General features: G+C 48.0%; 1 protein-coding gene across 2 annotated transcripts in view; it reads left to right on the top strand.

Moving 5' to 3' along the window:
* The first annotated feature begins 13,947 nt into the window (after positions 1-13,947).
* Positions 13,948-27,497, top strand: part of ZNRF3 (zinc and ring finger 3) — a 69,388-nt gene continuing 55,838 nt past the window's right edge. For both annotated transcript variants that reach the window (XM_028709155.2, XM_028709154.2), the window contains exon 1: positions 13,948-14,489. In XM_028709155.2, coding sequence (XP_028564988.2) covers positions 14,244-14,489 — 246 coding nt within the window. In that variant the 5' untranslated portion in view covers positions 13,948-14,243. The remainder of the gene's footprint in view (positions 14,490-27,497) is intronic.

Here is a 27,497-nt window from a genome sequence, read left to right as displayed (position 1 = left end):
GTGTGGAGGGAAGGGAAGAAAGAAGCATTTTCTCTCCTCCAGATTAGGTCTAGGTTTTCTGGAGGGGAACTAGGCAAGAAGATGACACTCAGGAGCTGTCCCCCCCCCTTTTTTAGTTGCTCATGAAACAGGGCAAGTAAAGCATTTAAAATTTCTCCAAGCAGAGCCATTGGATTTATTTTTTAATTTTATTTATTACATTTGTATACCACCCTTCATCTGAAGATCACAGGACGATTTACAACATAATACAGGCACACACCCGACATGTGCATTCTGCTTGCGCATGACCATGTATACATATGGTGCTGGGAAATAATAAATAGAATCATACCAGGAAATGGCGGAAGAGAGCTAGAGATTCCTCATGGGTTTTGACGAGCAGGGCTTTGACGAGGCTGCACAGCCCTCTCCTCCCCCACCTAACAGCTGACTTGCAGGGTAGTGCAGCAGCAGCAGCTGCCATTTTCCTGTGAATCCTCTAGCTTCAACTCTAGATATTTTGGTCTGGATTGGAGAGAGCAGAAGAGAGAGCTGGACAGTAGTAAAAAAAAAGAAAAAGAAAAGACATTTAGTGGCTTTTTAGATGGAGCTCCCTATTTTACGTGATTTCACTTATGCACATGGGGGGCTGGCTGATAGGACAACTGCAATTCCCCAGGTTGGAGGAGGGGCTGGCACACGGCACAGTCACTACCTTCCTGTGCCATGTGTGCCCCTTTCCCAGCCTGCCCCCCAACATACCTTTCCCTACCTTTGTAAGGCATAAAGGCAGATGCAGCCACCAGCTCCTATGGTGGCATTTCAAATGAGTCTGTTTTGTGGGTGGGATTCAACTGAATGCCAGCAAATTCAGGTTACTCTTGCACAACAAAATCAGCCTTCTTTGCAATACATAAAGTGACCCCTGGACAGTGTGGAATAATGACTACTTGTTGTGTCATCACCATATAACTTCCTCACAGACAACTTGGAATGAGTGCTCAATAAACAGCCTATGTTGTGATATAATCTCCCCACAAACTTTGTGCAAGAAAATCAGATGGAATGCTAAATAAACTGGCTGTCTAGATGTGGCGATGATGGGACAGTACCCACCAAAGCAAATATGGATCCTCCTGGAAGCATTTGGGGGTGAAGCGCCTAATAAGTGAGCAGCCACAATCCCATAGGTTTTCAGCAGCTGCTGGCCAAAAGAAACTGGGCACATTTAAAAACATAACAAAACTGAGTGACAGTTTCAGTAAGAAGAGACTCAGTTCAGCCTGGACCGCTCCCTCCCTCCCACAGTATGTTGCAGAGTCATTAGCATCCTGTGTCACTTTGTCTGAGACACAGCTTGCATCAGGATTCTTCCTGGGCTGCAGAAAGTCAAGTCTTGGAAATAGTAGTCATTGGGAGCCTGGCCACATGTCCCAAAGGGAATAGTTTCTTGGCAAGCCCTTGGAGCAGCAATTGCCAGGGAAGGCCCATTTTTCAGAGTTCAGCTTTCCCTCTTCACAGGAAGCGCCCACCAGGCAGGTCACATCCAGAAAGGACCTCATAGCAGTCAGCTGTGTGTGCCTGCCCTTGAGCATTTTGGACAGGAATGATTCTTCCTGCCCCTGCTGAAGGACTGGCCCACTGCTGCCCTAGAGTCCCCAGACAATAGTAAAGTCTTCTCTCTGTGGTGGACCCAGCCTCATCTTCTTCAAGGTTTGTAGCAAAAAAACTCCGCATTGCTACTGCCATGTCTGAACTGCACCTACCATCAGGCACTGTAAAAAATCAGTGATGAGCTGCTTATTCCATTAAGGGTCACTTCCCATCTTCCAGTACAGTGGTGCCTCTTACAAACTTAATTCGTTCTGTTGAGCCCCACTTTTGAACATGGAGGTCTGGCTGGAAGGAACATGGACATTATAGAGAGAGTGCCCCTCCGAGACTTGGCGTTAATTATAAGGGACTTTCAAAGAAACCGGCAGAGAGGGACTGAGAGAGACTTAAGGGCCTCGGACGTGAGGTTGCCAGGCTGATAGTAGGTGGACTAATGGACAATGGTTCTGGGATCGAAACCAGGGAAGGGAGGGTGGGGTTTGGAAATCCAAAGGGTGTTTGATTCTTTTTACTCTGTTTTTAATTTTGTGTTGTTATTGGTATAAGAATGGGGAATTCGTGGAAGGGAAACTGGGTCGACCTTAGAAAAAGTTCTCAAATGTAAAGGATTGAGGTATATAAGTTAAAAGTTGATATATAAATTGAATTAAATATGATAACAAATTAAGGTTAAAAATATAATATAATAAATATAATAACAAACTAAGGTTAAGAATTTAGGGATAAGAACTTGTTGGATAAATATTTGGACATGGAATACAAGAAGGGGAGGTGAGGGGAAGTCGCAGAAAAAAAGTGACTGAAAATGGGATTGTAAAGGATGAATTCTTTTTTATTCTTTTTTTCTTGTTCTTTTTCCTTTTGTTTTTTGTATTATTTGAAACTCTAATAAAATATTATTTAAAAAAAAACAAAAAAACTTAATTCGTTCTGGAGGCCCGTTCTTAACCTGAAACTGTTCTTAACCTGAAGTACCACTTTAGCTAATGGGGCCTCCCGCTGTCGCTGTTCCAGTGGCACACAATTTCTGTTCTCATCCTGAGGTAAAGTTCTTAACCCGAGGTACTACTTCCAGGTTAGCGGAGTCTGTAACCCGAAGTGTTTATAACCTGAGGTACCACTGTACTTGGAGCATTTCCACCATGCCAACATTGCTACCATTATACTCCTTAAATAGGGTTGCTACTGCTATCAGTTATTGAAGGAAACTGCCTTCTTTCTTTCTAGCCTCAGAGGTGCATTAGATTTGGCCATTTTGTGTCTATCAGGCCTCTGGGGAAGAAGGCTGAGGGTCTGAGCTGACAGGCACTCCTTCTCTGCTGCCTCAGGCTGGCTGTGCTCCAAAGGCAGCTGGTTGAACCGGCTATCATGGGAAACTGCCTTACAGATCTTGGCAGTCTCCCTTCCCGTAAGCTGCTGCTTATTTGCATATCCTGGTTTGGAGCAGGAACTCCTTCCTGTAACTACCTGTGAAGTCCGGGTGCTGCTCACCTCTCGCTTGTTGAGGGAAGAGCTGGGGTGGAGAACAAACAAAAGCCACTTGCTGATCCAAAGCCTGCCTGCCTTTCTTATGCTGCCCAGATTGTCCTTGCCTTGAAGCAACTGAGCTACCTCCCCAGCCCAGGGGAGAAGAGGAAAAGCCATGCAAGGCAGGCAGGCAGATGGTCCTCTCATTGGAGCAATCAGGCCTAGGCGCCTTTTCAGGGTCCAGCTCCACACGGGGTCTTTGGGAGATTTCATTTGCATATGGACACATGGGCTTGAGCGGTCTACTTTTGCCACTCTTTTTCTGAACAGGCTGTTGCCAAGCCAGTCATGCGGCTGTTCTCAACTCTACAGCATAACTTCCAAAACTAGAGCATTGGAAGCCAAAGAAGACTGTTTCTCCACCACCCACCTGAATTCCACAATGTCTGACTGAGGCTTCTGAGGGAAAGGCTCTTTGCGAATGCCCAGGGGAATTATATTATGTAAAGGGAGAAGGCAAAGGTGAGCCCTGCCTTGAGCCTTTCTTGTGCTGGGATGTGAGTAGCATGGCACCCAACACTGCCAGTCTTGTCCTTGGCTTCCTCTACCTTCAAAGATCAGCCATGGGCAGCCACAAACCCAAGCCAGCTGATAGTGCATGCCCTGGAGCACAGCAGCAGCCTCCTGGGGTTCAGGTTGGCTTTACAGTGGTACCTCAGGTTAAGTACTTAATTTGTTCCGGAGGTTCGTACTTAACCTGAAACTGTTCTTAACCTGAAGCACCACTTTAGCTAATGGGGCCTCCTGCTGCCGCCGTGCCACCCGAGCATGATTTCTGTTCTCATCCTGAAGCAAAGTTCTTAACCTGAAGCACTATTTCTGGGTTAGCGGAGTCTGTAACCTGAAGCGTATGTAACCTGAAGCGTATGTAACCCGAGGTATATTGTTCTTATCTCATTAACATAAGAAGCAGAGCAGCTTGCAATAAAAAATAAAACACAAGAAGAACAATAGCACAGCATAATATGAAAGTACTAAATCAAAAAGGGGGGGAGTGGCTTGGCCTCTAGCCTATGAATCCAGAGAGCTGGCAGCAGTGGCGGCAAGGGGCTGGAGAGGCAGGGATGAGCTAAGCCTGGCACTGCCTTAGTCCTGGCCCCAGGGACCCCCAGGGTGCCCTTTAGGACACTTATGCGGCAGGTGGGGGCGGCAGCAGCAGTGAGGCTGTGTGGGCGGTTGTGCCACTTTGCATTCCCAGCAGCAGCCCTTTTCCCAGCACTGAGAGCAGCTGACATGTGCCTTTCTGAGAAGTCCTGGCCCACATGGCAGGTTTTGCCCTTATGCACATCAGGGAGGGAACAGTCGCTGCCAGTTATCTGAGGAGATGCTTCTTAGAGGTTTCCCTGAACCAGCTGGGAACATCCCTCCTTGTCTGCATGTTGGGAAATCCTCAGCCCCTGCCTCATAAGAACAGCAGGCACTGCTGTCCTGTCCGTGGGCTTCCCTGAGGCATCTGGTTAAATGAAAGAAAACATGAAGCCCCGCTGGCTTAAAGCAAGGGACTAGCTTCTAATCCAGCATCTGCCTGTCACAGTGGTAGCCAACCACACCCCTAAGGGAAGCCCACAAGCAGCCCATGGCTGCCCTAGTATTCTGCTGCTGCTGCTGTTCTGCAGTGCAAGTATTCAGAGATATGCTGGTCGTATGCAGCTGTCTACCACAACCCCAAGATAGTGGGAGACCTTGGGGTCTAAAATTTCAGCAGCAGCCTGTGTGACAACTAAATTTGTTGCCCCTCTGCCTCTCAAACTCCATTCTAAATAATAGTTGTGGTGCCCACAACAGCACCTGCAAGGCGCTACACCCAGTGCAACTGAAATCCGCCTCTGCCCAAGATCCCTTTCCCCCTCCGACCTCCTCTCCAATGCCCTTGTATCAAAACACTTTCGAATACTGAATCCCTTCTATGTACACCAGCACAAATGGGAACAAGAAAGTTTCGTTTGTAAAAATAATTTTCAGCAGTCTGAATTGATATTTCTGTGGGATTTGAGCAGGCAATATAGGCAACACCAAGAGCCCTTTTCAGTCTTTCTAGGGCAGTAGTTCTCAAACTTTTTTCTCTGGGCCACACATTCAGAATAAAACTTTGTGCACACGACACCAAATTGTGCATTGGTAAAATTGCATTGGAAAACAAAAAGAAACATCTCCCAGCAGTGTGTGATTTATAACATGGAACACAGCTACTTTATTATATGATTGTGGGACACCCAGAAAGTATAAACAATACAGCTAGAGAAAATAATGAATCATTTCCAAAATATAATTATAAATGAGCCTCTTAAATATGTACTTTAAGGTGTGGGCTTGCTTTTGCCGGGCAATCTTATTTATATCAGGTCTAATTTGAGACAAACTCTCCTCTCTTCATCAACACAAATAAGCTTTTCTTTAACCTTTCATATTTGTCAAAGTTGGAAATCCCTGTTCACAACCATCAGTTGTAGAGAACTGTAGAAGAATAGCCACTGTTCTTGAAGAGAGGTGTAGATACTCTCTCTCTCTCTCTCTCTCTCTCTCTCTCTCTCTCTCTCTGTGTGTGTGTGTGTATAAAATTATTTGATACTATTCTGTACTGTACCATACTGTACTGTACTGAAATGTTCACATAATGGGCCTTCAATCCTCCTGCCACCCTTGGCTTCTTCTCCTGACATGCTCGTGTGGCACAACACACCCTTTTAGGACCTCTGCTCTAAGGCCTTTTCTCTTTACAATTTCCCCACAATGGTATTCTCTCTGAAGGTAAAGGCATGTAAACTAGCCCATATATACCTTACTGCCGGAAGCAGGTGGACTGAGCCACTGTTTGACACCCTGCACAGCTGTGCACTTTTGGCAGGAAGAATCCCTAACTGTTCATCGCACGTGGAGGCAGGAGGTGTGACTGTGCAGCAGCAACTTTGGGCAGACCAATCATTTTCTTTTTGCTAACAGCAGAGGGAGCTGATTGCTGTCCTATGTCTGGGCATCCACAGAATCACTCCCATCAGAATAAAGGAACTGAGGAAAACTGGGATTCAGAATGTCTCAAGATCCTACATAGGACCAGGAAGCTGGAAATGAAGCCATCTGAGCATTGCTGGCATTCCCATTCTGCATATGTCACCAGTGGTCCTGTTCCTCTCCATCTCTCTGGTCGTGCACCAGGATGACAGACTTCCACAATAAAGTTAATAATCAGCACCCCATGGCATATTCATTTAAAGGACACAGTATGCAAAATGTCTGACTTTTATACCTTGCCTGATGATTCACAGGCACCAGGCTTCAAGTCGGAGCAGGCAGTGAAGGACAGTTGTCACAGGAAACAGATTCAACCAGAGGGGTCAGACAAAGTTGTTTTCTGGCTCCCTCTTTGTTCAACATATGTGCAATGCAAAGAACAAATTGGTCAACCAGCTGATAAATCCAACTTGTCAACATTCATATTTCTCTGTGGATTTTAGGTTTTCCCTTTAAAATCTGCAAGGAGGTGGGGCAGGAGACTTAGTCCTGTCCCCATGAAGAATGGCAGAATGGATCAGCCTTGAATGGCTGCTTACACCTCCACATTGCAGCCGCACATTTGGCCAGTGGTTTCAAGCTATTCGCCATGACCTCACAACCCCTTTACTGGCTGGACCCTGCTAATTTAGGTCCTGTCAGCATCTATAGTATGTGCCCCAGAACACCCTACGAAAGGAAGCAAAGGAAACCTTAATGCTGCCAAGGGTCACTGTAGCAACTCCCTCATCTCTCCCCCTCCAAAAATTTGCTATATGTGAGTTCTGTGACCTGCCTGACCTGTTATTACTAACACGCTTGAAACAGAAAAAAATCAGAGATGACATAAAACGGGTTTTTGTTTTTTGTTATTGTTTTGCAATTTATCAGCTAGCCTAGAGGCTTATTCCACCAGTCTGCTATGGGATACACTGAAAGCAGTTTTGAGGGGCACCTTTATATGAGAAGGGAGTTGGCTTAAGATTGGACAGGACTAGAAGCAGCCTTAATTACAGTAATTAAGAAATCAAGAATTCAGAACTTAGACATAAAAGGTCTAGGAGCAAGAGGATGCACTGAATATTAACTGGGGAGGAGGTGAGACCCAGAAACAGATTTCTTAGAGGTAAATAAAACTGCAGGACCCCTCCAGTATATTAATCAGAAATACTATGAATTTGATACTGAATGATATGATTGGCTTACAAATGGAAACAAAAATGTAAAGGACATGCTATTTCCCACTTTAAAAACAAAACAAAACAGGAGACTGTATGAACCAAGAAAAAAAACCTAACTGGAATTGTAACAATTGTTTGGAAACCTGTATACAGTACTGAGAGATAATCAGGCCAAACACCAGTAAATACACATCTAGGCAGGACAGGAGTGCAACAACTAGATGAGGATCAAGTAGCTCACTTAACCCAACCAATCACAATCGGCAAAATAAACCGAGTCATTAAAAATGTAAAGCCAGGCAAATCCCCTGGACAAGATGGATGCGTAGGTGGATTTTAAAAGTTTTAAAGAAGAATTGATTCCTTTCTTGTGCCTGTTATTTAATGACATTAAATCTTGAGTGCTTATTCCAGAACTGTGGCAAGATACAAGAGTCATAGCTATACCCAAACCAAGCCAGGAGAAAGAATAGACTCATATACTGTAGACTGATACTTTTAATATAGATGCATATTTTTTACAAGTGTAACAGCCAGAAGGCTGAAAAAGGTTGAGGAAACCACCCAGTGAGCCTCAGATGAAGGGCAGTATAGATTTAATTTATGATGATGATGATGATGATGATGGAAAAGATCTACAGGTGACCCAGTAAGATTCTGAATGTTTTGTACCACAGGAAGAAAGAGATATATCCCATTATCAGTACTGTGACGATGGGGGGGAAAGTATTTTGCAAATTATATTGGCCTTTACTTTTTGAAGTCCTTAGAAAAATGATTTTGGAAACTTAATAGAGCGTCTCCCTGGAGGGGGAGGGGGGCAGGGAAACTGCCATAGCCCTCTTGCCCTTTATCAAAAAGTGAGATGCAACCTAAGCCATGGCACCCTTATTAAGAGCATGTATAAACTGAACCACAGAGTATAGTACGTTTCTCTGCAGACGAAATGGCCCTTACAACAACCATTGCAGAGGTCTAGATTAGGTATAATGAGCTGTGCTAACATTTATGGAGCTTTATCTGATCTCCAAATTAATTTTCAAAAACTGGAAATGCTCTGTCTAAATATACCACACACACCACAACACCACATGCAACAAACTACTACTGGACTTATACTCGTCAATTAAATACCTGAATGTCACAATTCCTAAAACTTGGACATGACATCTTAAAATTAATTCTTATTCACTTCTATTAAAAATAAATAAATAAAAAGCTTTTTCAACAAAATAAGCTTAAGCTATATTACCTAGGTAAAACTGCAGTAATTGAAATGGTTGGTATTCCTGAGCGGTTACTTTTATAGCAAGTAATTCTAATTGCAACAGCTGAACCAAAACTGAAAAACTGACAGATACTAATCAATAAATTTATTAATGAGGGAAACCAAGAATAAGAAATTCAGCATTTTATAAAGAAGTCACATGAGCCCTGGGTGTTCCAGATGTGCTCTGCTAGAACAATGTCTCTCATATAAAATGTCTTTTTGCACTTATTGAAGATGAATATCCTAAAATCTGGTTGAGCGTGGAATATACTGAAAATTGGGAACAAATAAAAATCAAAAGCATTGCACTCCTAATTCATGCAATGGAAAAAATTGAACACACTAGACAACCTATTTTTAATAGAAATTTTAAAATTTGGAAGGAACTGTTGATAAAATTAGTCCCACCAACATCACCACTCATTCTGTTCCTGTATCACCACATATTTTACTGTGAGGGTCCATTACAACAATTAAATTCATAGGGCAAAGTGGGACTCAAAACACATACAAGGTTTATTTAGAAACAACTTAACCCTTAACTGCTGCACAGATTTAAGACAAAATCACTATGGTGTCCTTCAGCTGGCTCCAGGTACGCCAGAAGCAACACTCCCATTCACTCTTAGAGGTAAAAACATAGGCTACATTGGCACTAACACTTTTTGAAACAAAGTTCTAACATCTGACATATATGAATTTCCATATTTTTCCGTGTATAAGACGAATCCAATTGTCTGGATTTTCATTTCAATTTTAGGGTTCTGGTGACTCTAAAATATTGTTTTCTTAATTTTGGATTCCAAAAAAATAGGGGTCATCATATGCATGGGGGGGGGTGTCTTATACATGGAAACATGCAGTACTAAGGAAAAGTACTAAAGGTTCTACTGATAGCCTGAATTAGCTATGGGAACAAGATGTTGCTACCAGTATTGATCAGGATAAGAGGGAAGGCATTCGACTCGATGTCCACTAGATTTAAAAAAAGCCTTTCAGGTAATAAACAGATGCTACGTGTCTTCCCATACCCTAAGCAAAATAACCATGTAGCTGAAGTAGTTTTCAATTTCTTAATTCTGTTTCATAGAATCGTAGAGTTGGAAGGGACCTTGAGGGTCATTTCTAGTCCAACCTCTGCAATAAATAAACTTTGTTTTTTATTTAAAGCAAGGACCCAGTTGCTATTGGCTCTTCCTCTTTGGGGTTGCAAAGCTAGTTGTCTCAGCCAACCTACTTGTCTCAGTCGGGCTCCTGTAGCCTTGCAAGCTCCATGACAGACTGCTGTGCCACAGGTGACATTGCTCTTAACATGACTCAGCTGAAGCCACAAAGTTGGCAATCTCATGTGTCTTTCTGTTTCAGGATCCACTCCATCAATATAGGATTGGACTTTGCCAATTTATTTGTTTCTTGTTTGTAATGTGGTTTTTATTCGTTTGCATCTTTAAATTGTTTAACATGGTTGCATTGAGATATAGCTTTGTTTACACAGAGCATATGGCATACAACAATCACATAAAAACAAAAAACAACACGCAGATAAACGTTTCTGAATATATTAACAAAACTGTGTCAGTGTATAATACCAAAATTATTAGTTATTACAGATATGAAATAATGTATTGCTTAGATTGGAGACCATTACTATAAGGTATTTTGTATCAATATCAATTATAATTTATAGGAATTTATAGGAAGTGGGGGAGGGATGAAAGGGAAAAAATTAAAATATGTACTTCATGCATGCCAGTACTTTGGTTACTGTTCTACCATATGCCTCAATATTTGTGTAATCAATAATGTGACACCAGATTGCATTAAAATTGTCATTTTTCTTTTGGCTTCTTACTAGTTTTAATGTTTTTGTGTTAGTTTTTCCAATAATGCTGTTTACCAAATTGCATTATATCATTGGTCCATAGTTAATAATAGTTGTTCTTGCAGTAACGATAGATGTGTTATGAGTTATTTGTTTCTAATTGCAACATAACATGAGTATATTAGTAGCACCAGTCCAGTGGTCATGGAGACTATCTGCCTTGTAATCAAAGATATTTTTGTAAATACATGTTTCTATTTTTGGATATTCCCACCACATGTGCCATTATGTCCCTAGTGGGACACCATCTCTAACACATGGGAGATCAGTTTGGTTTTATATAGGCTAGGAGTCTTAAGTGTTAAGTGCCTACCCTGCACAATTCTAATGGCCTGTTCTGTTGTTGCTAAAATGGATTTGTATGGTGCTTTGCCAATTTCTTTGTTGCTGGTAGGTGGTTAATGGGGACCCCTTTCCCACACTTCCTATCAGGGAGTTTGATAGGCTCCAGAGCAATGACCTCTCCTTTCTCTGCTCACTTGGGTTCCATAGGACGGAGAGGAACAAGTCCAGGGGTGGATTTAGGGGCAAGCCAAGTATGGCATAACCTAAGGCAGTGTGTCAGATGCTGTTGTGGTTGCTCAAGAGTAGCCAGGCAGGACTCCGACCTGTCTTTTACAGGCTTTATTTTTGGTGCAAACTATTTACAGTGAAGAGCGTCATAAGTTCATGTCTGGCTCAGTTGCTAGCAGAATCCGGGAGTGGTCTGTTCTTGTACCTCCCCCAACATAAAAATTTCGTCACCCCAGCCTTTTCCGCCCCTCTTTGCGCCTCAAACTGCTGCGCATGACTGGCAATGGCAGGAGTGTGCTTCCCTCCTCTCCGGCTTGCTCCGGGTTAGGGTTAGGGTTAAGGCTCTTTCTAGCATCCTCTGGTCCCTGCACCTCTTCTCCACTGGAGGTGGGGCTTTCCTCTTCTCCGGAAGAGGAACTGCTTTGCAAGATTTTCAGAGGCTCCTGGTAACACAACTCTCCCTGTCTCTCGCCTCTGAGCTGATGGCAGTTCCCTGACTGAGTGGTTCTCAACCTTTTTCATCTGGACCACACTTTCAGAATAAAAATTTGCTCGCAAAATGCCAAGTTGCTTATTGATAAGAAATAGATTGGAAAACACAACTACGATTGTCCTCAGTATCACTTGATGCTCTTACTCTCATTTTGAAAATATATCTATCCATATTCTGCAATAAAATACTATACTACACTGAAATGTTTCTGATGGTCCTTGAATCCTCCCACACTTGCCATCCTCTTCTGCCACACCAGTGTGCTGCCCCACACCCTTTGAGAACCACTGACCTAGGGCCTCACATCATGAGGACCCACTAAATATATTGGATGTTACTAAGACTTATTATAATTGAAAAGGCTTTACCTTAAATAATGTTTCATATGAAATCCACCACCCAGATTCCAACCTTGACCCATCAAGTTCCCTTCCAGGGCTGTGGGACTACTTGCATCACCCACAAGTTGCCAACCCTTCCTCAGACCTATATAGATATGTGTACCATAGTGGGAATTACAAACAACCAGAGATAAGGGCTGGAAACTTCTTTATTTCAGGAGCGGCACAAAACTGAAAACTACCCCATTTAGCCCCACTCCCACTGCCTTGGCTCTGTCCTCTCCCACCTTCATCTTCCTCTCAGACCCTTTCCATGCCTCTAAATCAGGCATAGGCAAACTCAGCCCTCCAGATGTTTTGAGACTACAGTTCCCATCATCCCTGACCACTGGTCCTGTTAGCTAGGGATGATGGGAGTTGTAGTCCCAAAACATCCAGAGGGCCATTTGCCTATGCCTGCTCTAAATACAACTCAGGGCATGCAGCTCACCAACCGCATCACCACAGGAACCTATTTATCTAATCCGAAGACCATTTTAAAGACTACATTTAACATATCACTGGCCAAGCAACTCCATTTAGCTTTCACTATGAATAAATTTTTTGAAAGTGGGTGTCAGAAGGGAAAAACAAAGCAGCAGCTCAAAGGCCAGCTAAAACTTATGTAACAAAACTTGGCAGCTTCTTCATGACAGCTAAGCCTGGTCCACAGCCCCCACTCCACCTGCTAGGAATCAGAACGCGACTAGTCCACGAGACTGTCTTAAGAGCCTGAAACCACAGAAGGAAACAGACACGGCAAGCCCCTTGCTCAGGGGGAGAGACTGAGGGGGGAATGTCACCCTGGACCCAGAAAGGCCCCTCCATGTGTCAACATTTGAGCATCTGTGAGGGGCTCCTGCCTATGAACCCCAAGCTGACCCACCCAAACTCAGGGATCCTCCTGCAAGTGGGTCTTCTTGAGACAGTGGGCCGGAAAATGCCTTGAGAAACATGGGCGTAGCCTGGATTTTTGCTGGGGGGTGCAGAACCTCAGTTAAGTATTTGATTTTTATTGATTGGGGGGCAGCTGCCCCCTTGACTGCGCCCATGTTGTGAAGGGCCAGCTTCCAGCTATTCTGTGGCATTTGCAGTGGGAGTCCCATCCATTTGTGGCCAGGGATGGCACACCCGAGTTGGGCCATTTCAGAACAAGGGTTCAAATCTCCACTCTGAGACATAAAGCTCACTGGGTGACCTTGAGCCAGTCCGTCTCTCAATCTAACTTACTTCATGGAAAAACAGGGAAAGTGATAACCCCGCCTGCTACTGAGCTCCTTGGAGGAACAAAGGTGGGATAGGACTTCCTGCTTCTTAATCCCATGCCATTTGGCTAGGAGTTGCCTTGAATGGTATTTCAGTTAAAATGCTTTAGTGAGAATTTGGCAGATCTTCTGGGGCCTGAGGCAGAGGACACAGAGCCACTCGGCCAAAGCCCCTTCCTTGATGGACCGCAGTGGCTGGGGGTCCTTCTCACCTTCCAAAAATGAGCAGACATGATTAAAATAGTGCTCTCCATCAGCCTTTGGAGAGCAAAGGACAACAGCATTTTAAATAGGCCTGTGAGTTTGGCTTTTGCTGCCCTAAGAGAACGGCTGAACTTATCCTTCTTGATGGTTCTTCATGTTACGTTTTTCCATTTTGTACCTCAAGGGCCTTTTCAAAGGCTACATGGGAAGATATAAGCAGCATACCTCCATGAGGCAGCCACAGCAGGAACCGTCAGCTGCGCTAGGAACAGGGAGACGCTCTGGGGACGCTCCCAGGGGCGTCAAGGGGGCAGCTGCCCCCCAACGCCCCACATATCCTGGCTACGCCCAGGGACGGTCCCCGGGCTCCTGGCGAGGCCGCCTTCCCCGACGCTTCACGCTCGAGGCCCGCCCGCCCCAGACCCTTCCCCGCAGCAGCCCCCGGGGAGCCGCCTCGCCGGCCTGGGGCTCCGGGCGCGGAGCCGGGCTCGCTCTCTCTGAACCAGCCGGGCCAGGCCGCGGCGGGCGGGCGGGCGGGGAGGGCTGCGCTGGCGAGCAGCGAGGCGGGCCGGAGGCGGAGATAACCCCGCGGTCCCCGTCACGTGGAGCGGATGAAAGGGAAGCGGCTGGGCAGGGCGGAGAAGGAGAGCGAGGCGGAGGGAGAGAGGGAGAGGGAAGGAAGGAAGGAGGAGGCAGCCGCCGCCGCCGCCGAGCGAGAGACGCGAGGCGAGGGAGCCGCAGGACGGGAGGCCAGCCGAGCCCGGCCACGAGCAGGAGGCGCCGCCGCGCTTTGGGGTCGGAGCCGCCGGCGCAGGCAGGCGGGCGGTCGGGCCAGCCGCAGCGGGAGCGATGCGTGGCCTCCACCGGGCGCCGCCTCCGCCTCCGCCGCCGCCGCCTCCTGCGCTGCTGCTGCCCGTGGTCGGCGCGGAGGGCCAGGCGGCGCGATGAGGCTTCTCGCGGGGCCGGCGCTTCCCTTCTCCCCGCCGGGGCTGCTGCTGCTTCTGCTGGCGCTGCTGGCGGCGGCCGCGACGAGGATGGCGGCGGCGGCGCTGGCCAAGGAGACGGCCTTCGTGGAGGTGGTGCTCTTCGAGTCCAGCCCCGGCGGCGACTACACCACCTACACCACGGGGCTGCAGGGCCGCTTCTCCCGCGCCGGGGCCACGCTCAGCGCCGAGGGCGAGATCGTGCAGGTGAGCCCGCGGCCGGCGGCGGAAAGGGGGCTCCGGGGCAGGCCGCGCTGGGCGAGAGGCGGCCCTCCCGTGGCCTTCCCGCGCGGGGAGGGGCCTCTGAGCATCTGCAGAGTGCCTGGTCCTGGCGGGCGCGGGACTTGGGAAGGGTGCAGAGGCTGCCGGCGGGGCTCCTTGGCCGGGGCTCCGGCCCCGCCTGGTCGCCCTGCGACGGAGAAGGGGGCGGCAGGGCTTGGGCAGGCGCTGCAGGTTCCTGGCGGTCGCCTTGGCCTGCGAGCCTTGCGGGTGGCGGGGGGTACTTGCGAAGTTGGGGGGGGGGCATCCCAAACCCGCCTCGGAGCAGGGCGAAGAGGAAGGGGCTTTGCTGGGTGGACGGAGGCGCCCCAAGCAAGGTGGCTTTGGCTCTCAGCCCGAATCCCATAAGCATGCAGCGCCTGCGTCTTTTAATGAAAAATGCCTCATTCCTCCCGTTAGTTTCTAAACATGCTTTAGTCCTAACCTGCTAAACAGAGAGGCTTTGTCTCCCAAAGTGCCCGGCAGGAATTTTTTTGTCCAGGATGCCCTTCCCAAGCCAGTGCCCGCCAGATGTTTTGCACTTTAGCTCCCATCAGCCTCTGTTGGAGGTTGTAGTCCAAACATGTAGAGGGCACCAGCTTCGGGAAGGCTGTTTTACTCAAAAGCGCAACAGCAGCTCAGGTGTCAAAAGCGTACATGTTTCTAACTTTGCGGTTAATGAAGTCCAGCCAGTAGTGGCCCTGTTTTGGAGAGGGGGGAACCTGCCCCCCGGAATCTGGCCAGCCTGCAGAGAAGGAGTCTGTCTCATCCCGTCCTCTGCAAGCTGCTGGTGCTGTAGCGAATGCTGCCAAGGGCCTTGTCAAGCAGCTACATAGGACTGAAAGTGTTGTGAGAAACTCGCATCTCTCTTAGCAGCTCTTGAAGGAATTGTGGGCACCTGCTCAGACGCGTCACGCATGTTGGACCTCTGCTGAAGTTCCCTTAGACATAGGAGGCCCTTGTTCAGCCATGTAGCTCTTCCGGCAAGGAAAAGGCAGGGGAAGCATCCATCTCCCAGGGCTGGGTCCCAAAATGGCTTTTGTTGTACTAAGGCAGGCATCCCCAAACTCGGCCCTCCAGCTGTTTTGGAACTACAGTTCCCATCATCCCTGACCACTGGTCCTGTTAGCTGTAGTGCCAAAACATCTTGAGGGCCAAGTTTGGGGATGCCTGTACTAAGGGCCCCTCCAGACACTGTTTTATGGTGGGTGTATCTTGCAATGTGTTACTGATGTTAGTGGTGGGTTTATTCTGCTTTCTTAGTTGCTCTGTACTGCTCTGCAGTAATGAAAACCTCCACAGAACAACATGAAGCAGTATTTAGAATTATAAAGCCACCTCAAAGGTCACCCTGTTGATGAAAAAACACACGACTCCTGTCTCTCTGCTTCAAACCCTAACAAATTAGTTTTTTTGAATTTAGGCTCCCCTGTGGGTTTTCATCTGCATCTTAACTCTTTCTTCCTTTCCTCAGTTTAAGTGTCCCACTCACAGAAGCTGCTGCTATTACTTCTGGGCAGGCCGCTTGGGCACAACAGATGCTATATCTGTCATTTCCCCACACCCCCTTGATAGGATTGAGAGTTTCTGAGGGTTGGGAGTGTAGATTGGGGAAAGTTCCTGATCTTGACGTTCAATACAGCTGTGTGAGGAGGCATTAGCTGATCTTCATTGAAGTGAAAAAACGGATCAGTACATAACTATGGGCATCATTAATGCAAAGCCTTGTTCTTAACCACTCAGTGTGCAATCCAGTGCATCTGAACTCTGAAGTCAGTCCCATTCAGTTACATTCTAGTTTGAGTGTCCATGTCTAAATAATTCTAGCCAGCTGTGTTGAAGGAGCACAATAAATGTAAAGGGACCCCTGACCTTTAGGTCCAGTCGTGACCGACTCTGGGGTTGCGACACTCATCTCGCTTTATTGGCCGAGGGAGCCGGCGTACAGCTTCTGGGTCATGTGGCCAGCAGGACTAAGCCGCTTCTGGAGAACCAGAGCAGGGCACGGAAACGCCCTTTACCTTCCCACCAGAGCGGTACCTATTTATCTACTTGCACTTTTTGTGCTTTCGAACTGCTAGGTGGGCAGGAGCAGGGACCAAGCAACGGGAGCTCACCCCGTCGTGGGGATTCGAACCGCTGACCTTCTGATCGGCAAGTCCAAGGCTCTGGTTTAACCCACAGGGCCACCTGCCACATTATTGGGGTCTGAATAGGCTATAGCACAAGAAAAGTGGGACAAAAATAAACCAGAACATTTGCAGCAGAGTGGCTGCCTTGAACCTTTTATAGGTGCAGCCAGCTTTGAAAGTGGGGCAGCATATGACTGCCCCAATAGCACAGATAATCATGAATGTGCAATAAAAAGCAATGGAGGAGGGTTGTCTTCCAGGTGGGCCCAAAATGTCATCTTCTCTTCTCGCTGCTGAAGCTTGAGTGAGATGAGTGCAGCTGCCTGCCTGAGGTGTCTTACTCACTCCTCCTGTATGTGTCAAAGGAAACCCTTGACTCTTCCTGGCAGGCAGGCAGGCAGGCAGGCAGGCAGGCAAGTGGCAAAGAAATGATGCTGGGCAGCACGGCTGTGCAAGTGACAAGGAGGCTGGGTGTGGCCCCTGGTTTTGGCAGCTCTTTGGGCTGCATGGAGCGTCTGCTTCCCCCACGGTGTACACTTCTTCCAGTTTTGAGGCTAGGTTCTTGGTGGGGAAGCCTTGGCATCTGTGAGGGGGGCGGGAGTTCACCTGCTCAGCCTGAATTGCAGCCTGTGGCGTGGTGTGTGAAGCACCTTAGGAGTCCTGGCACAGAGCATGTTGACTGTGCAAGTGGCAGAGTGCAGAATTGCTGCTCTGGGGGGATGTCTGTGTTTCTTGGGTCAGACCAATTACTTCCAGGGTTTGTCATTGGTGTGCCTCAGATGTGGGTTGTGCATATCTGAAGAGGAGGATAAACCATGGCGGCGAAACCTTTAAGCTTCTTGCAACTCCCAGGTTGATACTTTTGTTTTAGGAATCTGTTTTCAAGCAATTATTTAGAAATGTTGGTGCAACCTCCTTCAATGCTGCCTTAGTTTGCCATTTGCAAGTCTTGATCACAGGCTGCTATGGCAGTATATGAGGATTGTTGCCTGTTGGATGACAGCTGGGGAGCCTCTGATGTGGAAACCTCTGTGCCCTGTTTTTCTGCACACTGATGGTTGGTCCTGCAAAGTCCGGCATAGCACCTCTATGCTCAGTAGCCCTTGAGCAGGAATTTTCCTGTTCCGCTGGGAATCCTGCAGCTTAAGTTTGGCTTACAAGAGCAGTTAAGTGTGAGTGAGGTCTACCAGTATTGACATAAGCATGGTGAAAAAGATGCTCCTGAAGAGCTAGATCCTCTCTTGGGTGCAGAGTTGGGCATTCTGCCACAGTGTGGCTTTGTCAAAGGTGATGCCTTACTCAGAGGCCAGTGCTGGAAAACGGGGGCTCAGCTGCAGAGTGCTGCCTATGTTTCTAGCCCTGCAGCAGATGTTGGGGCTGGCTGGACTTGATGCTTTGTTTTGGAGAGAGGGAACCAACTGACTGGCCTACCTGGTTGAGTGGCCTACCTGCGGATGTCTGTGGCTTTGCATGCCAGGATGCCTGTACACTCCAGGTCTTTCTGTCTCACTTTTAACTGGAAAAAGGAAGTGATACTTTGATGTTGGCACTGTTGGTGCTGCATTTCTGATGATCAGCAAATCTACGAGCTGCTCCTCTTGGGACCAGCCATGGCTTGGTCTAGGGGTGGCCCTTACAGCCAGAGCAGCAGAGGAAGAAAGCATAAGGGGGAGATTCTTTACCAGCCTCTTGGTTCATTGAACTGGACTTATAAACTCCCAAAGCTGGCCCATTGCTTTTTTCATCCAGTCCCTCCGCCACCATCAGGCAAAAAGAGGAGAGCTGCAGTGTGGGAAGAAGAGGGTGTGATAAATGGTTGAAGAGGGTGAGCTGGTTTGACCACCTGGCCTCCTGAATTGCATTTACGGTACCAGTCTGACCTCAGCGCTTGCCTTTTTGGTTTATCCAGGTTGAAAGGAATAGGCACCTGCGAACTGAACTCTCTCTTCATTTTCATCCTTCTGGACCATCTTGAGGGGTTGGGAGCTGGGGGCACTGTCATACAGTGGTTCCGCTCCTTCCTCCTGGGCCGTGTTCAGAAAGTGGTGGTGGGGGGATGAGTGTTCAGACCCCTGGGCTCTCACTTGTGGGGTGCCTCAGGGTTCTGTCCTTCCCCCCATGCTTTTCAACATTTACTTGCAGCCGCTGGGAGAGATCATCAGGGGGTTTGGGCTGGGTGTTCATCAGTATGTGGATGATACCCAGCTCTACCTCTCTTTTAAATCAGAACCAGTGAAGGTCCTGTGTGAGTGCCTGGAGGCGGTTGGAGGATGGATGGCAGCTAACAGATTGAGTTGAATCCTGACAAGACAGAAGTACTGTTTTTGGGGGACAGGAGGCGGGCAGGTGTGGAGGATTCCCTGATCCTGAATGGGGTAACTGTGCCCCTGAAGGACCAGGTGCGCAGCCTGGGAGTCATTTTGGACTCACAGCTGTCCATGGAGGCACAGGTCAAATCTGTGTCCAGGGCAGCTGTTTACCAGCTCCATCTGGTACGTAGGCTGAGACCCTATCTGCCTGCGGACTGTCTCGCCAGAGTGGTGCATGCTCTGGTTATCTCCCGCTTGGACTACTGCAATGCGCTCTACGTGGGGCTACCTTTGAAGGTGACTCGGAAACTACAACTAATCCAGAATGCGGCAGCTAGACTGGTGACTGGGAGCAGCCGCCGAGACCATATAACACCGGTCTTGAAAGACCTACATTGGCTCCCAGTACGTTTCCGAGCACAATTCAAAGTGTTGGTGCTGACCTTTAAAGCCCTAAACGGCCTCGGCCCAGTGTACCTGAAGGAGCGTCTCCCCCCCCCCCCATCGTTCTGCCCGGACACTGAGATCCAGCTCCGAGGGCCTTCTGGCGGTTCCCTCATTGCGAGAAGCAAAGCTACAGGGAACCAGGCAGAGGGCCTTCTCGGTAGTGGCGCCCGCCCTGTGGAACGCCCTCCCATCAGATGTCAAAGCGATAAACAACTACCTGACATTCAGAAGACATCTTAAGGCAGCCCTGTTCAGGGAAGTTTTTAACGTGTGATATTTTAGTGTATTTTTGGTTTCTATGGAAGCCGCCCAGAGTGCTGGGGAGGCCCAGCCAGATGGGCGGGGTATAAATAAGAAGTTGTTGTTGTTGTTGTTGTTGTTGTTGTTGTTGTTATATTATTATTATTATGTGGCGGCTCTTGAGGTCTGGTGGTGGAACAGATTCTCGGTCTCTGCTTTGCAGTGACATCCATCCCTTGTGTCTCCAGATGCCCCTTCCCAGGACAGCCATGGCTTCCTGCTTTGAGAGGGGGTCCTGCAGCGCTGCAGCACGGCTGCTGTGGCTGCTTCACATTCTGACTTGGAAGGGGCCTGCTGGAGCCTGGAAAATTGCTAGTGCCTCCTCCTCTGCGAAGCCCTGAGGCTGCCTTGAAAGAGTTAAGTTTCTAATAACTTGCGTATAAGCTATTTAATATCCTTATTAAAACTCATCTGCTGGTGGTGAAATTCTTTTTCCACTTTCCTTTTTTCCTTTTGGTGAATGCAGCTTCTTGGGGCGCTGATCCTCTCTCTGCCTCAGATCAGAGGCTCGCATGTTGCAGCCGGCAGTGCTAGAGGCTAGTTCCTATCTGTGTGACAGCATTTTTAATTTAACAGGACCGGCTTTGATCTTGCATATTTATAGGCAGCTTCAGATCACTCCAGCTTGCACTTCTTTATACTGAAACTGAAGTTCTTCCTTTCATCTTGTATCCTTTGTGGACGTGCTGTTTATTTTGGGCACTGTGGAAAATGGGAAGGGGGGGAGGAATAAAATGAGGCAAGAGGCCTCTTGGGAGCTGCAGCCCCCTCCCCTCCCTGCCTGCAAGTGGAACTGTAGTCCTGTGTGAACACCATGTTGCTGGTTAGCCTGATCTGAGTTGTACCAACTTCCGTGCTTGAAGCTGGTCCAACATTTTGCTGGCCACTCCCCAAGTCAGAACGACTCAGGGTGAACCCGAAGCAAGGCAGGGGGTGGAGCGGGTGGGAGGAGGGCTGAGGGTGTTTGTGTGAGGGGAGTTGGATGCCCGGGGAGGGCCAGCCCTAGCAACACCACAGGAGAAGTGCTGATGGCGCTGGAAACTGCCCCAGCTGTGGTGTGCCCCAGCTAAAGGAGAGGGAGGGTGAGAGACATGCCCCCTCCATATGAGTCTCTCTTTAGAAAAGGTATCTAAGAAGTTTAATCAAACTAAACTAATTGCCAAGTCTAGAAAGAAAGGCAAGTAAAGGGGAGAGACAGGATTGTTGTTGTTGTTGTTTAGTCGTTTAGTCATGTCCGACTCTTCGTGACCCCCTGGACCAGAGCATGCCAGGCACTTCTGTCTTCCACTGTCTCCCGCAGTTTGGTCAAACTCATGCTGGTAGCTTCGAGAACACTGTCCCACCATCTCGTCCTCTGTCGTCCCCTTCTACTTGTGCCCTCCATCTTTCCCAACATCAGGGTCTTTTCCAGGGAGTCTTCTCATGAGGTGGCCAAAGTCTTGGAGCCTCAGCTTCAGGATCTGTACTTCCAGTGAGCACTCAGGGCTGATTTCCTTCAGAATGGATAGGTTTGATCTTCTTGCAGTCCATGGGACTCTCAAGAGTCTCCTCCAGCACCAGAATTCAAAAGCATCAATTCTTCGGCGATCAGCCTTCTTTATGGTCCAGCTCTCACTTCCATACATCACTACTGGGAAAACCATGGCTTTAAGTATACGGACCTTTGTTGGCAAGGTGATATCTCTGCTTTTGAAGATGCTGTCTAGGTTTGTCATTGCTTTTCTCCCAAGAAGCAGGCGTCTAGTGTTCAAAACTCCCTTTGTTCTAGGTGCATTTTGCGACAGGGAATTTCATTAGCGCAAGTAGTTTCTGAGCTCTGGGAGCAGTACTGCACCTAAGATTTCAGATTAAAACTGCAAAGTGGAAGGAAAGGAGGACCTTTTCTGCTTCTCCACTTCCAGCTACTCTCTGAAGACTGGAGAAGAAACCCTCTTTAGAATATTAGGGGGGTGGGCAGGGGAAAAACTAGACCAGGGGTCACCATACTTTTTCAGCAGGGGGCCGGTCCACTGTCCCTCAAACCTTGTGGGGGGCCGGACTATATTTTGGGTGGGCAGAAATGAACAAATTCCTATGCCACACAAATAACCCAGAGATGCATTTTAAATAAAAGGACACATTCTACTCAAGTAAAAACATGCTGATTCCTGGACCGTCCGTGGGCCGGATTTAGAAGGTAATTGGGCCGGATCCAGCCCCCAGGCCTTAGTTTGCCTACCCATGGACTAGACCATGTGAAAAATGAACGTAATATTTTAGCTGCAATTCATTCATTTTCAACTTTGAATTCTTGTTATAAAAAGCCAGTTTAAGGTGCATTTAGCTCTTAGCTTTCCTATCTCAGTTTCTAACACTGCTTCCTGTGTAGCACCACAAAGTGATTTCACACACAATAAAACAATTGCATAAATATAAATTATATATATATATATATATATATATATATATATATATATATATATATAAAAACAGATATAAAAAAAAACAGTTAGAACCATTTCAATGCCAATAGCAGGTGGGATAGAAATCTCCACTTGGAAGGTTTCAACAGGCACCAATCAGGCGATAGAGATGGTGTCTGCCTGATTTGTAATGGGAGGGAATTCCAAAGCATGGGTGCCACCACACTAGGGGCCCCGTGATGCTGTACAGCAGAAGGGAGCTTCTGAGGAGATGGTCTCTGCAGGAATTCCTTGGCATGAGACCATCTTTCACTGTATTGTAGGACTTTCCCCACCAGTACTCTAGCACCTTCAACTTAGCCCAGCAGCTAATTGGCAGTCAGCACAATTCTTTCAGTTGACCAGCTGCATTTTGTACTAGACCACAGAGTGCATTGCAGTAATCCAACCTGCAGGTCACCAGTGCATAGACAACTGTGTTTAATTACGTTTTCCCAGTCTAGAAATGACCCTATGCATCTTGCCACCTGAAGCTGGTCCTAGCCACTGAGTGAGGTCACCTGTGTCTCTTATGATGGACATGGATCCAGGGGGCATGCACAGACTGTGGATCTCCTCTTTCAGGGGGTGTATGACTCCAAACAAAGCAGGCAATTGACCCATCATCTAGACTCTGGAACCTGCAGCACCTCCATATTGCAGGATTCAGAGCTGGCTTCTTCGCCTTCATTAAGTCCAGGCACTGTGGGATTTTCTTCTGCAAAATGTGGCACTGGCACCTACTTAGAGAGAATTAGCTAGGTATTTGTTTGGCCACTGGAGAGCAGGAAGTTGGACCAGGTGAATGTTTAGTCCAGCAGCCAGGCTCTCATGGAGGTATTGGCAGTCCTGATGCTGGGCTGGGGTGGTGGTGGTACATAGCTCTCCTTACCTGCAGAAGGTGATCTCCCTTTCCTCAGCCAGCTGCTGCTGCTGCTGCTGCTCCAGCTCCAGGAGGGGCAATTTCCCCTTTTACTTTATTTTATTTACAGTTTTTTCCACTCTTCAGTCAGCAGGTTCTCAGAGCAACCCATGTTTGACTAATTTACAAAAAATACACTGAAACTCTTTCAGGCTGATAGATCTAAAAGTCCTGGACAAATAAAAAGATCTTGACCACCAGGTCCCAACAGAAAACTGGTGTAGCATGAGAGGAGCTTCACAGGGGACAGAGCCCAAAGATTGGTGGGCCCCTTCTCTAGTTCCTGTCTGCCCTGCTTCTGATCTGAGAGAGACTTGGGAAAGGCCTTGGAGGCTGATCTTGATGCTCAGGGAAGTAGAGAAGGTCATTCTATAAGGGCACAAGTGTGTTCTACTGGTAAGTGGGAAATAATTGTAATTCTAAGAAATTAGAAGGTAGCAGTGAAAGAGAGAGGACCTTCCCCAGAGGTGAAGCACGGGAGATAGAAAAGTGAGCTTTTGCATTAGCAATCCTGTCCAGATTAGTCCTCCACACCAGGTAAGACAGTTGTGCTAAACTCACTTGTAATGGGTTCACAATTCACCTTGTAATTCAGCAGCCTTGATGTGCTCTAAAACAGCACTGACAAGTAGGAGGAAGGGCAATGATGAGGAAAACTCAGGACAGCTTGGCTTGGCAGGAATGTTGCCTGGATTCTCCATAATGTGTGAGCAAGTTGTGTCAGTAACAGGGGCAGGGACGGAGGGCTATTGTGGCAGGCTCATTTTGAGTTCTTGTGGAATAACCATGGTATGGGCAGCCAAGAATAAACACTGCAGTTAAAAACAGAGCATATCGCACATAACCACTTTTAATTTCCTGCTTTCCCTGACATTTGAAGCCAAATGCCACTTCTGGAACAGCCAGGCTGTGTCTGAGCAGAGAGCACTTCGAAATGCGTGTAACTGGGAGTTGCATTGAGGCTACTGAGAATTGCATGGAGAGTGAGGCCAGAGTGTCTGGTTGTGGAGGGAGTGGGCAGGAGGACCAGGGACCAGGAAAAGGCATTGGGGCTGGATGGGTGGGGGCGGTATTAGGTTAGCGTGTGGAATGTTATAGCAGAACATTAAGCCACAGCTGTGTATGGAAATCAGGCACAACACGAATAGCCTGTGGACAACTCAAGGACATGGAAATTCCCTTGCCTTGCCTTTGCAGAAAAGGTGGCAGAGAGGCTGACAACGCTCTTCCCACCATAGGTGTGCTGTGCTGTGGTCTTGGGTGGTTCAGCGGCCACCACTCCAGATCACCCACTTGTTCCATTCTTGTTCCGATGATGGTACAGTGGGACCTGGTCATGCAACGGTGGCAGATGCAGGCGTTGGGGACTGTCCTTGGATACTGCAGATGCCTTACTGAGAGCTTTGTGGGTGACTCCCCCCTTCCTTCTTTCTCTCTCTCTATCCGCACAACTCTCTGTTCCCTAAGGGCATTGAAGATGCCTTTCAGGACTCTGCAAGTGGTCTTGTCGAGGCTTCTGAGAGCTGCTTTCGGTCCTAATCCAAATCGGAGTGCCTCAACCTGAGTCAAGGGTTTGTGATGCTAAGGAAATATTTGCTCTCCTCCTAACTGGCTGCTGGTGACTTATGAGTGGGCACACTTCTAGTAAACAGATCCTTGGCTCCCAGTTTAGCCAGCATTGGGTTGCGCTGCCTGGGAAGCTGAAGCATCCTTTATAGTAGAGTTTCATTACTGCTCTGATGATACAATTTGGAATTTGATCATTGTAAGTTGACTCCCAGAAGAAATGAGCCCTGCAGCAGCAGCAGCAGTCTTGGCTGCCAGTTGCAGAGTCTTGCATATGTGTCAGATGTCTCCTAAAAAGACAGACCCCTGGCCCAGATTGATGGGTGTTGTGCTGAGAGATGCCCCTTATCCTGAGCCGAGGAGGGGAAGGACAGGGGTGGTCAGGGCATTCCCTTTCCTACTGACACTTTCTCTGCTGCAAGACAGAGAAGGGCAGCTACTGAGGACAGATCAAGCATGTCCTGACAGGCAGGTGACCCTCCAAAAGCCACAGAGTTCAAGATCCCTGGTCCTGGGTAGGAATGCAGCACTTGCACACATCATTTTCTCTCTGGGGGAGTGCAACAGGCTTCTGCTTTCCTTAGCTGCCCACCTCCTCCTTTCTTCTGGGAGCTTTCACACATGACCCATTTTTTGTCTAAGTTGTGGGGGGAAAGAACAAGTTGGACAGCTGTGGGTGAAGGTCGTGTACAACTCCATTTGAAGCCATGTGCTGAAGTTGATTCCTAAGATGTGTACTCACAAATATGTAATATGGTGCCTGTATTCCCCTCCCCTTACACCCTAAACCAATTAAGCTGTGTGTGTGAAGCCATCCTAATCAGAGAAGGCTAGGGAGACCCTCTTGCTATGTCATGATGCCACCTCCTTGAAGAACCCAGAGCTCTATGACCATCCTCCCCTTTTTGTATGCCACTAAGGTGCACCCAGGAGAAATTCTGTGAGCAGTGCCAGTGCTCTGGGGGCACTGCCCTAGGCACACTGGTTGAGCCCCTGCTGAGCAAAAGGGTGGTGAGGGCTGGAGGGGCAGCTGCCTTCTGTGTGGGTTGCCTCACCTAGATGTTGCACTGACAGTCTGAGGACTAAAAGAAGCAGGACTCTGATCCACTTTGGAAAGAAAGGTGTAGAAGAAAGCACATGTGTAGTTGAAAGAGGGGCCCTTGCAAAACGGGGGGTGGGCTGTTCCATGGCTGCCACCAGTATCTGTGCAGGAGCAGGAAAGAATGCAAGAAGAGAAGACAATTGGCATGTACTGGCTGTGCTTGGCCCTCCTGCTTTGGAGGAGGCTGTCAATACTGGGTGCTATTTGGAACAGCCAGTCCCTGCTAAGCTGGCCCCCGTGCATGCCAAGTAGAAAGCTTGTGATTCCGGGTAATAGGGAGGGAGTTGTTGTGTATTTGTTGCATTAGTATTCTGCAACCTTCTGCTTGATGTCTCCTTCCCTGCCCTTGGGTTGTGTGAACAGGCTCCTCTTATATCTGTGGACTTGGGAGCACACTGTTAACTCCCGGGAGGCTTCTGTGTCTTTGGAATGCGAGCCCCTTCCTCTGGGTGGGGTCCTGGAGGGGTCTGCCTCTTGACTTGGCCTCAGAGACTCCACACCTGCTTTTGGGGTACTGTGATGAAAGCATCTCTTCAAGCCACTCGGATAAACAGATCATGGCTGATTAAGTGCACACATTCTTTAAACCAATCAACTTAATCTGCTCTGCATATGAGTTAAAGCACTAGTTCTGAATTAAAGCACAACATTTCTTGGTTTGGAAATGATTCTTGGGGCACCATCCTAGCAGAGGCTGCTAGCCACCAGCAGGGACAGTTTTGCTGCCTAGTGGATTAAAAAAATGGTTTTAATTGATTGGCTTGATTAATGAACTACTGCAAACCCTTTGTCTTATTTGATTGCGCAATTACTTCTGAGGCTGCGTACGGGATTAGACTGATGCGGCCTGGAAGCTGAAGGCACTGGCGGCAGGTTCAGTTGGCCTCTTTCTCCTGGGTGGTGAATGAGAGAGGGTGCCCTCTGTGTTGCAGTGGAACTGCAGTCCAGCAGCACCAGAAGAGGCCGCAGGCCTCCCTGCCCTGGCGGATTCTGAGGGAATCAAGGAGAACCAGAAAGAGCAAGGCTGAAGGGTCGGGAGGAGAGGAGCAGCAGGGGGCAGCAGAGCAGGTGGAGGGAGGGGGACGAGGCTGGAGGCCACCAGAGGGTGGCTGTTGGGGCAGCTGTCACCACTTCAGAAAAATGGTTAGCCACCTTGAGCTCCTTGGAGAAAAAGGTGGGATATAAACGCAATGTACAAATTAATAAAAACTAAGCATCCCTCTCCTCTCTGCATGTCCCTTTCCTCCTACCAGGTAAGGTGTGGAAAGAGGTTAAGTTGTTCCTTTCTTCTTCTCCATCTGCCAAGGCCCCAGTGACTAAAGCAAGACTTCCTTCTGAGTAAACTTCTTGCAATTCCATGCTGTCCATAAACAGGCTGGTAACTTATGCAACCTTGTTGGCAATGTTGTGGCAGGAGCCCCCCCCCCCAGCCCTGCCTCCAACAAACCATTTTTCTGAAGAGGTGATAGCTGCCCCCTTGGCTCATTAAATCCCCACAACATCCCCATCAGATGGGTTTGACTGAGGCTGTGACTGAACCATGGTCACCCATTGAACTTCATAGGGCCTCCTGGGGATTTGAACCCTGATCTCCTCCATATCCTAGACTGACCCTTGAGCCACGACACCACACTGGCTCTCCAGTGGTTAGCCCAGCCTTTGTTCTTGAAATGTCCACTTTTTGACCACAGCTAGAGGGATCTCCCTCTGCACTGCTCCTGGTGCTGCTGTGCTGCTG

Source organism: Podarcis muralis, chromosome 16, assembly GCF_964188315.1.
Source record: "Podarcis muralis chromosome 16, rPodMur119.hap1.1, whole genome shotgun sequence".
NCBI classification, from domain to species: Eukaryota; Metazoa; Chordata; class Lepidosauria; order Squamata; family Lacertidae; genus Podarcis; species Podarcis muralis.
Note: the sequence above shows the minus strand (reverse complement) of the source record. Positions and strands in the feature narration are given on the sequence as shown.